At 48.3% G+C, this 16,788-nt stretch overlaps 1 protein-coding gene across 1 annotated transcript in view; it reads left to right on the forward strand.

The window, feature by feature from the left end:
• The first annotated feature begins 3,988 nt into the window (after positions 1-3,988).
• TMC7 (transmembrane channel like 7) overlaps positions 3,989-16,788 on the forward strand; it is a 69,642-nt gene continuing 56,842 nt past the window's right edge. The window contains exon 1 of the mRNA XM_007986732.3: positions 3,989-4,414. Within this exon, the coding sequence (XP_007984923.1) occupies positions 4,348-4,414 (67 nt within the window). The 5' untranslated portion in view covers positions 3,989-4,347. The remainder of the gene's footprint in view (positions 4,415-16,788) is intronic.

Consider the following 16,788-nt stretch of genomic DNA (forward strand, 5'->3'; position numbering starts at 1 on the left):
TCCTCTTCTATTCCTTCTAACAGGAGATTTCAGTGACTGTTGCTTCCTGAAGAACTATCCTATTTCTATTCCTGTAAAATTGTCTCCTGGGAGCAGGGAATCTCCTTTGGGAGCCTGGCTCATTCTTCTGCTCCTGGAAAAATAACTGAGGTCCCTCTGGCTCAGGATGCAGAGTCAAGCAAGGGCCAGGTGCCAGGTGCCAGGTGCAGCCAGCAGGAAGTGCTGGGTCTTCTCTTTAGGGTCACTACACAATCCCACTCGCCATTCCATCCTCCATATGCGGAACAACTGGATTTCATCCATCTCTTTCCAGATCCGCAGGCTGGGACCGTGGGCTGGAAGGTGGCCTCCAGTAAGGAAGGGAAGAGGGAGGAATTGTCTCGCAGTAGAAATAGCCATCATTTCCTGACACTTCCTCTGTGACACAGGCTTAAAGATCCTTTTTTAACATTTGAGTATGTATCAGTAATATGTCTATGGAGTAAAAAAAGGGTAATTAGTAAAAATCCCCCTGCCTTTGTCCCGAGATGTATGATGCATTTACAAACAGATACATATATATTCTTGTATTTTTCAATACTTTTTTTTCTTTCTTTCTTTTTTTTTTTTAGATGGTGTCTCACTCTCTCCTGGAGGGCAGTGTCATGAGCATAGCTCACTGTAACCTTGAACTCCTGGGCTCAAGCAATCCCCCTGCCTTAGCCTCCTAAGTAGCCAGGGCTACAGGTTGTATGCCACCACACCTGGATAAATTTTATCTTTGTAAAGATGGGGATTTCACTATGTTGCCCAGGCTGGTCTTAAACTCCTGGACTCAAGTGACCCTCCTGCCTCAGCCTCCCAAAATGCTGGGGTTATAAGCATGAGCCACCACGCCCAGCCTCCACCTTGCTTTTTCGCCTAATAATATACCTTCTATAAACATAATTCTATAGATCTCCATATAGAGCTATGTAATTGCTGGACAGATGTGTCAAAATTTATTTAACCTCTCTCCTGTCAATGGAAATTTAGGCTGCCTCTAGGCAATTGCTGTTGCTACAGCCCTGGGACCTAAGCTCTAGTCTTATATCCCCATTTTACAGATGAGAAAACAGGCTCAGAAAAGTTGTGTCATGTGGTGCAGCTCACACAGGAAAGAATCTGGAACCAGGTTCCCATTCAGTGACCTTACCATTAACCACAATAAAAATAGCTTTATCAACTGGGCGCGGTGGCTCATACCTGTCATCCCAGCACTTTGGGAGGCCAAGATGGGCAAATCACTTGAGGTCAGGAGTTTGAAACCAGCCTGGCCAACATGGTGAAACTCTGTCTTTACTAAAAATACATAAATTAGCCGGCGTGGTGGCAGGTGCCTGTAATCCCAGCTACTCAGGAGGCTGAGTCAGGAGAATTGCTTGAACCCAGGAGGCGGAGGTTGCAATGAGACAAGATTTTGCCACTGCACACCAGCCTGGGCGACAGAGCAAGATGCTGTCTCAAAATAAATAAATAATAGCTTTTATTTTGAGCCAGGAAATTACTTACCCACACACGTAATTTTCTGTTTTGGAATAGTTTTAGATCTACAGAAAACCTTTGAGGATGAGAATGAGAGTTTTCACACGGCCCACGCTGTTTCCCCTACTATTAACATCCTCCATCAATATGGTACATTTTTCACAATTCATGAACCAAGATTGATACATGACTATTAACTGAAGTCCCTACTTTATTCAGATTTCTATAGTTTTTAATGTGTTTTAACTTGTGTTCCGGGAACTGAGTAGCTCAGATTACAGGCATGCTCCACCGCATTCAGCTAATTTTTAAAATTTTTTGTAGAGATGGAGTCTCAATATGTTGCTTACGCTAGTCTCCAACTCCTGGGCTGAAGCCATTCTCCCACCTCAGCCTCCTAAAGCGCTGAGATTGCAGGCATGAGCCACAGAGTCCAGCCTCCTTTTTTTTTAAGTGACCTTGACAGTTTTGAGGAGTACGCATCAGGCATTCTGTAGAACGTCCCTTGGTTGAATTTGTCTAATATTTTTCTTGTGACCACAGAGGCAAAGTGCCCTTCTCATCACATCGTATGAAGGGTGCATACTATCCACATAGCTTAATGTTGTTGATGTTAACTTATTTATTTATTTATTTATTTATTTATTTATTTATTTTGAGACGGAGTCTCACTCTGTTGCCCAGGCTGGAGTGCAGTAGTGCAATCTTGGCTCACTGCAACGCCCACATCCTGGGTTCAAGAGATTCTCCTGCTTCAGCCTTCTGAGTAGCTGGGATTACAGGTGCCCGCCACCATGCCCACCTAATTCTTTTGTATTTTTAGTAGACACGGGGTTTTGCCATGTTGGCCAGGCTGGTCTCGAACTCCTGACCTCAAGTGATCCAACTGCCTTGGCCTCCCAAAGTGCTGGGATTACAGGTGTGAGCCACGGAGCCCAGCTGATGTTAACTTTGATCATTTGTCTGAGACAGTGTTTTCAGGTATTATCTACTGTAAAGCCCGCCCCCACCCTCTTCCACCACCACTTCCATACTGCACTCTTTGGAAGGATGTCACTAGAGGCAACCCACACTTAAGGAGTAGGGAGCTAAACTCTCTGTCCTTGAAGTATCTACGTAAATGATTTCAAAATCTGCACAGGAGATTTCTCTCCATTTTCCCCATTTATTTATTTGGCCATTTATTTATATTTAGCAATTACTTTTCTTTCTTTCTTTCTTTCTTTCTTTCTTTCTTTCTTTCTTTCTTTCTTTCTTTCTTTCTTTCTTTCTTTCTTTTTAATTGAGATGGGATTTCCCCATGTTGTCCAGGCTGGTCACTAGCAATTATTTTTAATTTCATGGTTTTTTAAAAAAAGATTTTATTATTTATTATTTATTATTTATTTTTTGAGATGGAGTCTTGCTCTGTGCTCTGTCACCGAGGCTGGAGTGCGGTGGTGTGATCTCGGCTCACTGCAATCTCTGCCTCCTGGGTTCCAGAGATTCTCCTGCCTCAGCCTCCAGGGTAGCTGGGACTACAGGCGTGTGCCACCGTGCCTGGCTAAGTTTGTATTTTTAGTAGAGACAGGGTTTCACCATGTTGGTCAGGCTGGTCTCTAACTCCTGATGTCAGGTGATCTGCCCGCCTTGGCCTCTCAAAGTGCTGAGATTACAGGCGTGAGTCACTGTGCCTGGCAATGTTATGTTTTTAAGTTGCACACGAACAGAGGTAGAGATGAAACGAGGCTATAGTGTAAAACGTAAAAGACAAACTCTGCATGTAGTTTTCTCTTCACTCGGCCCTCTAGCTCCCCATCCAGGGCTACCACAGGTAGCCAGTTTCTTGCCCTCTCTAGGGAGATAGCTTAGGCGTTTACAAACACGTACAAATATATTTTTTGTTTTCCTTTTTGTTCCCAAATGGTAACTTACTAGATGCACTTATTTGGAATCTTGGGTTTTTTGGTATGTGTGTGGATTTTTTATTTTATTAATTTTTTTTTTTTTTTTGAGACGGAGTCTTGCTCTGTAGCCCGGGCTGGACTGCAGTGGCCGGATCTCAGCTCACTGCAAGCTCCGCCTCCCGGGTTTATGCCATTCTCCTGCCTCAGCCTCCGGAGTAGCTGGGACTACAGGCGCCCACCACCTCGCCCGGCTAGTTTTTTGTATTTTTAGTAGAGACGGGGTTTCACCGTGTTAGCCAGGATGGTCTCGATCTCCTGACCTCGTGATCCGCCCATCTCGGCCTCCCAAAGTGCTGGGATTACAGGCTTGAGCCACCGCGCCCGGCCGGATTTTTTATTTTTTAATTTTAGAGATGGGGGTCTCGCTGTGTTGGCTAGGCTGGTCTCAAACTTGTGGGCTCACGCGATCCTCCAGCCTCGGCCTCCCAAAATGAGAGGATTACAGGCGTGAGCCACAGCGCCCAAGCGGTTATTTTTGTTATTTATTTCTTTATTAGATTAGATTAGATTAGATTTTAGTTGCAGGGGGCCCACGTGCATGTTTGTTACATGGGTGTACCGGGTACTGGTGGGGACTAGGCTCCCACTGTGCCCATTCTATTGTTATTTTTTAACCTCAGTGAGACATCAGGGAGGTCGCTGCTTGTCGCCGCCGCTGGATGGAGCCTTGCCGGATCTCCTGGGCTCTGCAGCCCCTCTCCGGTCTCTGTGCTCGGCTCCTCGCGGGGTCCAGCGGGCGGCGGGCGTGGGAAGGGAAGGCTTGGGCGCCCCGCCCCGGCCTCTGTGATGTCAGCGCCGGAACCTGGAATCCCGGCTCCGCGAGGGAAGGCTGGGGAGGCGGCGGCGGCCGCGGGTGGAGAGCGTCCCCGGCAACCTCTGAGGAGCGAGGGGCGCAGCCATGAGCGAGTCGAGCGCTAGTGCGCTCCAGCTTGGCAGGCCCAGCCGGCAGCCCGCGGTCCATCCAGGTAGGGCTGCGGGGAGCGCGCGCGGGGACGGTGCCCCTGGGGTCCTAGGGCGCACGGAGGGAGCCGGCTGCTGGAGGCTCGGCTTGGCCGCTATCCACTCTCACGCCCCGCGCGGCGCGGGGTGCTCCCGGCTCTGCGGAACAGCAGGTGGGAAGGGGATCTTTCTTATTCCTGCTCCCTCCTCCAACGCGTCCTCGTCCAATCCAGTGGGACCCAGCCGGGCCAAAAGGACACTAGAATGGCAGTCCGGACTGTGGTGGGTTTCTCTTCCAGCTGTTGACCAAGACAGTCTTTCAATAGCCTCATCTGTTAAATGAAGGGATTGCGAGCACCCCCTCCACGCCTAACGTTCTGGTATGAGGTGCCTGCCTCCCAGGCATTTCAGCCTTCACGTACAGTTAGACCAACTTGAAACCGAATTCTGCCTTGTCTGTTTATTGCTGTGGGACCTTTGGTAAGTGGCTTGCCTTCTCTGAGTCTCAGATCCTTCAGCAGTAAAATGGGAATAGGATGGTTCAGGGAGTAGCTGAGAATCGTGTGATGTGTCTAGCACAGTGCCTGGCATTGTGGCTAGACAGTCACAATAAACGGTAGCCAGCCAAGTATTAGAATCTTTTGTATTGGGTAGAATTACAGGAAAGTATACAGCTCCATGAATTTCTACAGAAATATGTACAACCACTGTCCAGTCAAGACAGAAAAGCTGCTAGCACTCAGGCAGGGTTCCTTGTAGCATTTGGAGCTTAGGAATCTTGCAAAACACAAGCCCCTGCCGTAAAGTTTTATCTGCAATGTTTTCTCTTTTTCAATTTTAGAATAGAGATTTAATGAAACCAAGGATGTAGAATAAAACATGGGTGTAGATTTGGGCATTGTGGCCTTCAAATTGGATTGTTCTCAATGTTCAGAAGAAAAAAAAAATTAGAAGAGACCCACATCAGAAAACAAAAGTTGGGGTGGATTCAATGCGAATTATTTTCTATCTCAATATTAATACTGCTTATGTCAGCTGAATTTCAGCCTTTCAATAATAGCTTGTCAAGTATTTTTTTAGTTGGTTCCTATTGATCGTCATCTTATTTTAGTGGAATCCATTATACTGAAGATGTCAAGTTCCTCATTTCCCATACAAAGAATGTGAGATTCATCGTTCTTGAATCTTTGCTAAGTGTTTAAGGGTACTTTTGGCATCTTTTTAGGACAACTATAATTGGGCCCTGTAACTAAAAAGTCTCCTATGCCTCTTTGATAGATGAGATTTTTTTTTTTTTTTTTGACCTTGTACCCACCAACATTGGTGGGAAGCTCAGAAGGGACTGTGTTTGTAACTTTGTGGCACTTTCTAAACAGTGACCTGTTGTATGGGCATTATAGGACAGTCTGTGGGGTGGGGCGGGGGATGGGGGAGGTGACAAATGAGGTCTGGCTTAAAGAATGAGAAGTGTGACCAGGCATGGTGACTCATGCCTATAATCCCAGCACTTTGGGATGCTGAGGCGGGAGGATCACTTGAGCCCAGGAGTTTGAGGTTACAGTAAGCTGTGATTGTGCCACTGGGCTCCAGCCTAGGTGACAGAACTAGACCCCATCTCTAAAAACAGAGGAAGAAGAAGAAGAAGAGGTGTGTATCCCTCTAAATGATAAAACAGATCACTCCCCTGCTTACATAAAACTTTCCCGTGGCTGACCAGGTGCAGTGGCTCACGCCTGTATAGTAGAAGGGAGCCCTTACCAAGCTTATATTCTAGTGTGAGAAACAGAACAATTGGCCGGGTGCGGTGGCTCACGACTGTAATCCCAGCACTTTGGGAGGCTGAGGCGGGCGGATCACAAGGTCAGGAGATCGAGACCATCCTGGCTAACATGGTGAAATCCTCTCTCTACCAAAAATACAAAAAATTAGCCAGGCGTGGTGGCACGCACCTGTAGTCCCAGCTACTCGGGAGGCTGAGACTGGAGAATCGCTTGAACCTGGGAGGTGGAGGTTGTAGTGAGCCGAGATCGCGCCATTGCACTCCGGCCTGGGCGACAGAGCGAGACTCCGTCTCAAAAGAAAAAAAAAAAAAAATTACATGGGTGTGGTGGCATGTGCCTGTAATCCCAGCTACTGGGAAGCCTGAGGCAGGAGAATCGCTTGAACCCAGGAGGCAGAGCTTGCAGTGAGCCGAGATTGCGCCACTGCAGTCTAGCCTGGGTGACAGAGGTAGTCTCTGTCTGAAAAACAAAAAAAACAAAAAGCAACTTTCCAGTGGTTTCTCACTGCTCTGAGAATAAACTCCAGGCTCTTCCATAGCAACCAACAGGAACTGGTGATTCAACCCCAGCCCCTCTTTCCAGGCCCTCATCACCTCGACCCGCCCTAACCTATCCTGCTCCAGCTGCACTGGCTGCCTTCCTATTCCTCCAGCATACCAAGATTGTTTCTGCCTCAGGGCCTTTGCATCTGCCATTCTCTTCACCTGGACTCCTCTTCGTTCTTAATAGGGCTGCCTCTTCCTTTTCCTGTTGGGTCTCTGCTCAAATGTCACGTCAGAGAGGCAGACCTCTGGAGCTGTCTATCTGAGGGAATGTGCCCATCTCTCTTTCTCTGACCAGTTAGTTACCTTGCTTATTCTTTCTTTCTTTCTTTTTTTTTTTTTTTTTGAGGTGGAGTCTCGCTCTGTCGCCCAGGCTGGAGTGCAGTGGCGCGATCTCGGCTCACTGCAAGCTCCGCCTCCCGGGTTCACGCCATTCTCCTGCCTCAGCCTCCTGAGTAGCTGGGACTACAGGCGCCTGCCACCTCGCCTGGCTAATTTTTTTGTATTTTTAGTAGAGATGGGGTTTCACCGTGTTAGCCAGAATAGTCTCGATCTCCTGAGCTCGTGATCCGCCCACCTCAGCCTCTCAAAGTGCTGGGATTACAAGCGTGAGCTACCGCGCCCGGCCCTTGCTTATTCTTTCAAAGCTCTTACCACTACCTGAAGTCATCTGGTTTGGTTATTTTCTTGTTTAGTAGCAGTCTTTTTTTTTTTTTTTTGAAACGGAGACTCACTCTATTGCCCTGGCTGGAGTGCAGTGGCGCGATCTCGGCTCACCACAACTTCTGCCTCCCAGGTTCAAGCGATTCTCCTGCCTCAGCCTCCCGAGTAGCTGGGACTACAGGCACGTGCCACCATGCCCGGCTGATTTGTACTTTTAGTAGAAATGGGGTTTCACTATGTTGGCCAGGCTGGTCTCGAACTCCTGACCTCAAGTGATCTGCCCACCTTGGCCTCCCAAAGTATTGGGATTACAGGTGTGAGCCACCGTGCCAGGCTGGTAGCAGTCTTTCCTAGAATGTGGATGCTTTGGAAAACAGGGGCTTTGCCTTGTTTCCCTAGAACCTAGAATGGCATCTGGCACACAGCAGATGCTATATCTATTTTGAATGAATAAGTGAATGAATGAATGAAGTGTCCTTGCAGCCACACTGGCAGCTGTAACATAGTGGTTGTAAATCTAGACTCTGGAGTCTCAGGTGCAGATGTCTTTGGCCTCTCCTCCAGCCTCCTCAAGGGGCACTCAAAGAAAGAACCTGGAAGGGCTCTGATGTGACTGTGTTTGAACTGACCTGACTGCCAGATGGTGGGACTTGGTCTGGAGCAGGGACAACTTGGAATGGTAGAGGCAAAACTCAGCAGCCCCTGGAGATGCTCTTGTGGTGGAACTGGACCCTAAATTTTTTTTTTCTTTTTTTTAGAGACAGGGTTTCCTTCTGCATTCTCAAACTCCTGGCCTTGATTGATCTTCCTGCCTTGGCCTCCCAAAGTGCAGGGACTGCAGGTGCATGCAACCACACCTGGCTTCTTTTGTTTTGTTTTGTTTTCTTTTCTTTTCTCTCCATCTCCTTCCCTCCCTCTGTCCCTCCCTCCTTCCCTCCCTCCCTCCCTTTCTCTCTTTCTCTCCCTTTCTTTCTTTTCTTTTCTTTCTCTTTCTTTCTTTCTTTCTTTTTCTTTCTTTCTCTCCTTCCTTCCCCCCTCCCTCCCTCCCTCCCTCCCTCCCTCCTTTCTTTCTTTCTCTCTCTCTCTCTCTCTCTCTCTTCCTTCCTTCCTTCCTTCCTTCCTTCCTTCCTTCCTTCTTTTTTTAGTCTTATTCTGTTGCCCAGGCTTTAGTGCAGTGGTGTGATCTCGGCTCACTGCAACCTCCACCTCTCAGGTTTAATCCATTCTCCTGCCTCAGCCTCCCAAGTAGCTGGGACTACAGGTGTGCACTACCATATGTACTTGTGCACCACCATGCCTCTACTAAAAATACAAAATACTAATTTTTGTATTTTTAGTAGAGATGAGATTTTACCGTGTTGGTCAGGCTGGTCTCAAACTCCTGACCTCAGGTGATCCACCCGCCTTGGCCTCCCAAAGTGCTGTGACTACAGGCGCATGCAACCACGTCTGGCTAATTTTCTTGATTTTAAGTAGAGAAGGGGTCTGGTTATGTTGTCCAGGCTGGTCCCGAACTCCTGAGCTCAATCGATCCTCCTGCCTTGGTCTCCCAAAGTGCTGGGCCTACGGGCGTGAGCCACCATACCCCGCCCAATTTTTGTATATTTTGTAGAGATAGAGTCTTGCTATGTTGTCCAGGCTGGTCTCAAACTCCTGGGCTCAAGGGATCTTCCCGCCTTGGCCTCCCAGAGCACTTGATTACAGGCATGACTGCATGTGCCGTTGTGCCTATACTTTGTGGAGATACATTGTTAGGAATTTATGTAGTTGGCTGGGCACGGTGGCTCACACCTGTAATTCCAGCACTTTGGGAGGCCGAGGCAGGTGGATCACCTGAGGTCAGGAGTATGAGACCAGCCTGGTCAACATGGTGAAACCCCATCTCTACTAACAATACAAAAATTAGCCGAGCGTGGTGGCACATGCCTATAGTCCTAACTCCTTGGGAAGCTGAGGCAGGAGAATGACTTGAGCCTGGGAGGCAGAGGTTGTGGTGAGCCAAGATCATACCATTGCACTGCAGCATGGGCAACAGATCGAGACTCTGTCTCAAAAAAAAAAAAAAAAAAAAAGGGAATTTATGTAGTTGAGTAACTATTCTTTGGACGTCTTTCAGTCCAGTAGATGGTATTAAACTTGAAAGACACATAACCATCTGACCTGTGATATTTGTTTTTCCCCCTTATCTTCTAAACCCATTTGTCCAGGTCACTTACCACCTTTAAAGGCATCACCAGAGGGAGACAGGTCTGGACAGAGCTGAAGCTTGCACAGGCCATTCGCAGGCTGGATTCTTTCTCTGGTGACCCACCCGTCTGACTTGAGTTATTTTTTTCCCATGTCTGGATAAGACTGACCTCTGCCCAGCAACTCAGGCCTGGATTAAGTCCAGGGGCCCTCAGTGGCTTTTTCTTGTTTGTTTTTTCAGGAAGTGAAGAATTTAGAGGGATAAAAGGCGGAAATAACTTTTCAGCCTCTGACCTTTGTCACAATCTGGTTTCCTTTTACATTGTTTGGGTCTGGGTCTGCCTAGACCTTCTGATGTTCTGTCTCCACCCTTAGAGGAGGAGGAAGGGAAGCAAATGGGCCCTGAGGGATCATCACATACCAGGCCTTGGGGTTCTAGTGGTGAAGGAGGCAGGTAGGGTCTCTGCTTTCATGGAGCTTCTAGTCAAGCAAGACGCACTAAACAGTAAAGAGACAAATAGCATTATCGGAGGTAGCCCTAACTACTGGGACGGAAACAAACAAGATGGTAAGATAGAGAAGGAAGAGTAGCCTACTCAGATGGGGTGGTCCATAGGCCTCTTGGGGGAGGTGACTCCTTTTTATTTTATTTTTCTGAGATGGAATCTAGCTCTGTCGCCCAGGCTGAAGTACAGTGGTGTGATCTCGGCTCACTGCAACCTCTCTGCCTCTTGGGTTCAAGCAATTCTTGTGCCTTAGCTTCCCGAGTAGCTGGGATTACAGGTGCGCACCACCATGCCCGGTTAATTTTTGTATTTTTTTTTTTTGGGACGGAGTCTCGCTCTGTCGCCCAGGCTGGAGTGCAGTGGCCGGATCTCAGCTCACTGTAAGCTCCGCCTCCCGGGTTTTCGCCATTCTCCTGCCTCAGCCTCCCGAGTAGCTGGGACTATAGGCGCCCGCCACCTCGCCCGGCTATTTTTTTTGTATTTTTTTAGTAGAGACGGGGTTTCACTGTGTTAGCCAGGATGGCCTCGATCTCCTGACCTCGTGATCCTCCCGTCTCGGCCTCCCAAAGTGCTGGGATTACAGGCTTGAGCCACCGCGCCCGGCCAATTTTTGTATTTTTAGTAAAGACAGGGTTTTACCACATTGGCCAGGCTGGTCTCGAACTCCTGACCTCAGGTGATCAGCCTGCCTCGGCCTCTCAAAGTGCTGGGATTACAGGTGTGAGCCACCATGCCCGGCCTTTTTATTTTTTGAGACAGGGTCTCACTCTGTCACCCAGACTGGAGTGCAGTGGCGTGATCTCAGCTCACTGCAACCTCTGACTCCTGGATTCAAGCGATTCTCCTGCCTTATCCCCCCAAGTAGCTGGGATTACAGGCACCTGCCACCATACTTGGCTAATTTTTGTATTTTTAGTAGAGTCAGGGTTTCGCAATGTTGGCCAGGCTGGTCTCCAACTCCTGACCTCAGGTGATCCACCCGCCTCTGGCCTCCAAAGTGCTGGAATTATGGGTGTGAGCCACCGCACCCGGCCTCAGGCAGTGTTTTGAGCCAAGGATCTGCAAACAACTCCTGTGCTAAATCCAGCCTTTTTTTTTTCTTTCTTTTTTTTTTTTTTAATGAGACAGAGTCTCGCTCCGTCGCCCAGGCTGGAGTGCAGTGGCACGATGTCGGCTCACTGCAAGCTCTGCCTCCTGGGTTCACGCCGTTCTTCTGCCTCAGCCTCCCAAGTAGCTGGGACTACAGGCGCCCGCCACCACGCCCGGCTAATTTTTTGTATTTTTAGTAGAGATAGGGTTTCACTGTGTTAGCCAGGATGGTCTCGATCTCCTGACCTCGTGATCCACCCACCTTGGCCTCCCAAAGTGCTGGGATTACGGGCGTGAGCCACCGGGCCTGGCCTTTTTTTTTTTGGATGGAGTCTCGCTCTGTTGCCCAGGCTGGAGTACAGTGGTGCCATCTCAGCTCACTGCAGCCTCCACCTCCCTGGTTCAAGCAATTCTCTGCCTCAGCCTCCCGAGTAGCTGGGATTACGGGCACCTGCCACCATGCCCAGCTAATTGTTTTGTATTTTTGGTAGAGATGGGGTATCACCATCTTGGCCAGGCTGGTCTTGAACTCCTATCCTCGTGATCCACCCGCCTTGGCCTCCCAAAGTGCTGGGATTACAGGTGTGAGCCACCGCGCCTGGCCAACCTTTTTTTTTTTTGTAAATAAACCTTTAGTAGAACACAGCCGTGCCCATTCATTTATGGATTATCTGTGGCTGCTTTTCTCCTACAAGGACAAAGCTGAGTAACTGCAAATAGTAAATTCTTACCTCTTTACAGAAAATGTTTGCTGACCTCTGTTCTAAGCATGTTACGTGTGATTGCCATCTAATCCTCAGGACAGCTATAGGAGGTAGGAACCTCTGTCCCCATTTTGTTGGTGGGAAAACTGAGGCATGGAATGATCAAGAAACTTGCCAGGTTATGCAGGCGGCAAGTGAGGCTGGGGTCCAAATCCAGGCAGGGTGGGTTCCTCTTAACTGACAGGCCTTGCCACCTTCTCGGATAGACAGAATCGCAGTAACTGCTCCACAGACACCCGACCAGATACTCCATGAGCACGAAAAGCAGAGGCTTGAGTTCCAGGCCCAGCAGCAGCTCTCATGATGGAGTTAGTCACTGCTCCTGAAGGCTGTTTGCTCATCTGTTTGTAAAGCCTTAGACTAGCCAGTCACCAGCCCCACCCAGGTGCCAGTTGGCGTGACTCATGCAGTTTCTCCTGACACTACTGTTACGAAGTCTAGCAGATCCGGGAGGTTACCAGGGCCTCTGGCTCCTCCCCTCTCAGACTAAGCACTGGGCTGCTGTGAATGAGGCCCCTCTAGGCTGTATTTATTTATTTATTTTGAGACAGTGTCTTGCTCTGTCACCAAGGCTGGCGTGCATTGCTTGGATCACAGCTCACTGCGGCCTCGACCTTCCGGGCTCAAGCGATCCTCCCACCTCAGCCAAAAAATATTTTATTTTTTGGCAGAGACAGGGTCTCACTATGGTGCCCAGATTGGTCTTGAACTCCTGGGTTCAAGCCATCCTCCCGCCTCATCCTCTCAAAGTGTTGGGATTATAGGCGTGAGCCACTGCACCCAGCCAGTCATATTTCAATTGCTTAATAGTCCCATGTGGCCAGTGACCACTGTATTGGACAGTGCAGATATAGAACATGCCCTTCATTGCAGAAGCCCAACAAATGGTGAGCCACCATGCCCGGCCCCCTGACTTATTTTTCTCCACGCACTTATCAACATTCGAAGTACATTGTTTTTACTTGTTTAATGTCTGTCTCCTCCAAATAGAATGCAAGTTTCATAAAAGCAGGGAAATGGTGTGTGGTGTTCAAGGCTATGTTGTAGTCCTAGAACAGTGCTTGAGTGGTGACAGTTGCTCAGTAAATGTTTCTGAGTGACTGAGTGGTGGGTGAATAAGTGATTGGATAGATGGGTAGGTGATCTTTCCAGGAGCAGGGCAGTGATGAGTCCTTGGCTTTGGAGGGTTTCTTGCACTTGATTGACATGTCATAGCAGCTTCAACTAGAGTCTGGGGACTTTTTTTTTTTTCTTTGAGACGGAGTCTCACCCTGTCATCCAGGCTGGAGTGCAGGCACGATCTCGGCTCACTGCAAGCTCCGCCTCCCGAGTTCACGCCATTCTCCTGTTTCAGCCTCCCGAATAGCTGGGACTACAGGTGCCCGCCACCACGCCCGGCTAATTTTTTTGTAGTTTTAGTAGAGATGGGGTTTCACCGTGTTAGCCAGGATGGTCTTGATCTCCTGACCTCGTGATCTGCCCACCTCAGCCTCCCAAAGTGTTGGGATTACAGGCGTGAGCCACCGTGCCCTGTTGAGTCCGGGGGCTTTATGAGTCCTTGGATTAAGGCCCTTTGGTAGCCGTAAGCACAGATTATCTGGACACTCTACCTTCACCTGACATCCAAAATAAAATCAATTCAGCCAGGCACGGTGGCTCACGCCTGTAATCCCAGTGCTTCGGGAGGCTGAGGCAAGTGGATCATTTGAGGCCAAGAGTTCGAGAGCAGCCTGGCCAGCATGGTGAAATCTCCTCTTCACTAAAAATACAAAAAATTAGCCGAGCATGGTGGCGCACGCCTGTAATCCTAGCTACTTGGGCAGCTGAGGCAGGAAAATCGCTTGAACCCGGGAGGCAGAGGTTGCAGTGAGCCGAGATCGTACCACTGCACTCCAGCCTGGGTGATAGTGCAAGACTCTGTCTCAAAAGCAAAAATAAAAATAAAAACAATTCAAGTGAAAAGAAGTCCATAATGTTCTGAGATTGATATCTACATTGACTTATTGGTGATATCAAATTGTGTGTGCATGCATGACATTTTATCATTTCACGAGAAAGAAAAGCAAAGCACATTTCCAATAGGGCTGGTTTGTGTAAAGTACCTGAAATAGGAAGAATGTAATATACGGTCAACCTCTCAATCAATATTTTTTGTCAGTTTTTTTTACCCTTTAAATTATTTTTGTTCCAGGTGCGGTGGCTCACCCCTGTAATTTCGATACTTTGGGAGGTGGAAGCAGGTGCATTGCTTGGGTCCAGGAGTTTGAGACCAGTCTGGGTAATATGGTAAAACCCCATCTCTACAAAAAATACAAAAAATTGACCAGGTGTGGTGGCACACACCTGTAGTCCCAGCTACTTGGGAAGCTGAGGCCGGAGGATTGCTTGAGCCTGGGAGGCAGAGTGAGTGGAAATGGCACCATTGCCCTCTAGCATGGGTGACAGAGTGAGACCCTGTCTCAAAAACAAAACAACAAAACGTTTTGTATTGTGAAAAAAATACATCATTCATATAGAAAAGAATAATATTAAAGGCTTAAATTCCTAAAATCATTTTCTCATTTTTTTGACATCCTTGCTTTCCTGGTATTTAAAGTATTTTGGTTGGCTTGGTGGGTGATCTAACATGTCTTGTATCCTCAGCACCAAATTCATTCATTCCTGAATTTTTCATTCATTCAACTTGAAGGTATTTGTTAAGCATCTGTCGCGTACCAGGCTCTGTGCTAGAACCTGGTAATTCAGCGGTGACAGAAAGAGACAAGGTCCCTGTCTTCATAGAGGTTATAGAGTCAGAGACAACACACAAGTAAACAATTAAAAAGGACAGACTAGGCCAGTTGTGGTGGTTCACACCTATAATCCCAGCACTTTGGGAGGCTGAGGTGGGGAGGATCACTTGAGTCCAGAAGTTCGAGACTAACCCGGGCCACATAACAAAACCTCATCTCTACTTAAATATATGTATATTAACTGGGTGTAGTGGTGCATACCTGTGGTCCCAGCTACTCAGGAGGCTGAGGTGAAGAGTATTGCTTGAACCTGGGAGATCAAGGCTGCAGTGAGCTATGTTGGCACCACCGCACTCCAGCCTGGGCAACAGAGCAAAACCCTGTGTTAAACAAACAACAGAAAAAAGGATAGAGTAGTAACGGGGGTGAGTGAGTGCGGTGGAGTGGGCACTTAGGAGCTACGTGGTGTTCGAAGGAGTGAGCAAAAGCTCATCAAGGCAGAGAGCAAGCGTTCATCTTCTCCAGAGTCCCAGCCTCCAGTCCGGAGTCTGGCACAGAGAGAGGCTCCATACCAGTTGTCAAACAGAACTAATTCCCATAGCGGCTGGTGAGAGGCCTGGACCCAGTGACCTACAAGGTCCCTTTTTACCCAGAGTTTCCGTGATACTTTGCGTGGGAAACAAACCTCTGCTGTGAACTCAGCACCAAATACGGTTGGGCAAGGTTCTTGGCTAGGACGCGGGGGAAGGTGGTGGTGGTTTTAGTGCCCTTTAGATCATACTTGGCTGGTGCCCACATCCTGGCAAGGTTCATGCCTGTTGGTAGGATGTAGTGTCTTATGGGAAATGTTGCCAAGAAAGTTAGGACCTCAGGATGCTCTCCAGATGTGCCTGCCTCTGCACTGCTCATTCATTCATTCATTCTTCAGATGGAGGGCCTTCTTTTTTAAAATTTTTAAATTTTTTAAATTTTTTGAGATGGAGTTTTGCTCTTGTTGTCCAGGCTGGAGTATGATCTCGGCTTACTGCAACCCCTGCCTCCTGGGTTCAAGCGATTTTCCTGCCTCAGCCTCCCAAGTAGTGGAATTACAGGCGCATGCATCACCACGCCGAGCTAATTTTGTATTTTTTCAGTAGAGACAGGGTTTCACCATGTTGGTCAGGCTGGTCTTGAACTCCTGACCTCGGGGAATCCACCCACCTTGGCCTCCCAAAATGCTGGGATTACAGGCGTGAGCCGCAGTGCTCAGCCCAGATGGAGGGCCTTCTGTGAGCAAGACACTGCTTTTAAGTCTCAGAAAGACTCTGTCCTTAACCTGGAAGAATAGTATATGGCAGAAAAATTGGTTATGCCTGGCCCTGCTCCCTCGTGTCTCCTGGAATTACCCAGTCATTCTCCCGCCTAAGTAATAATCTCCTAATTGCTGAAATCTGGCTCCAGTGACCAAGAAGTTCTAGGCATTCTTAGAGGCACCCCCATATCTGAAATATGCTACCCACTCCTGTGCAGATGGTCAACAGCAGCCCACACTGACCACAGGACTACAGTGGCCATCGCAACAGCAAGGCTCTTGGCTGGACCAATTCAGTAGAACGTCTGACAATAACTGTAATGAGACATCTTCTTTAAGGATGAGAAGAACATCAAGGCTCTCAGTGGTGAAATGACCTGCGGTACAACTAGGAGTCTGTCTTGACACTCAAGCCTTGGGCAAGTCACCAAGCCTGGGCCTCAGTTTCCCTGTTGGAAAGCGAGAGCAGGCCAAGGGTGGTGGCTTATGCCTATAATCCCAGCCCTTTGGGAGGCCTAAGGCAGAGGGATCACTTCAGCCCAGGAGTTTGATACCAGCCTAGGCAACAAAGCAAGAACCCGTTTCTGCTAAAAACTGAAAAAATAAAAAATTAGCCAGGTGTAGTGGTGTGCATCTGTAATCCCAGCTATCTGGGAGGCTGCGGTGGGAGGATTGCTGGAGCCCAGGAGTTTAAGGTACACTCCAACCTGGGCAATAGAGCAAGATCCTATCTCTAAAAAAAAAAAAAAAAAAAAAAAAAAACATGCCAGGGCAGTGAAGCCCTCTGCCCTTACCTCTGCAGGTTGGCGTGAGAAATGAGGTGACGTCATGCTGGGAAAAGTGTA

The sequence above is a fragment of the Chlorocebus sabaeus genome, chromosome 5 (genome assembly GCF_047675955.1).
Source record: "Chlorocebus sabaeus isolate Y175 chromosome 5, mChlSab1.0.hap1, whole genome shotgun sequence".
Classification (NCBI taxonomy): Eukaryota; Metazoa; Chordata; class Mammalia; order Primates; family Cercopithecidae; genus Chlorocebus; species Chlorocebus sabaeus.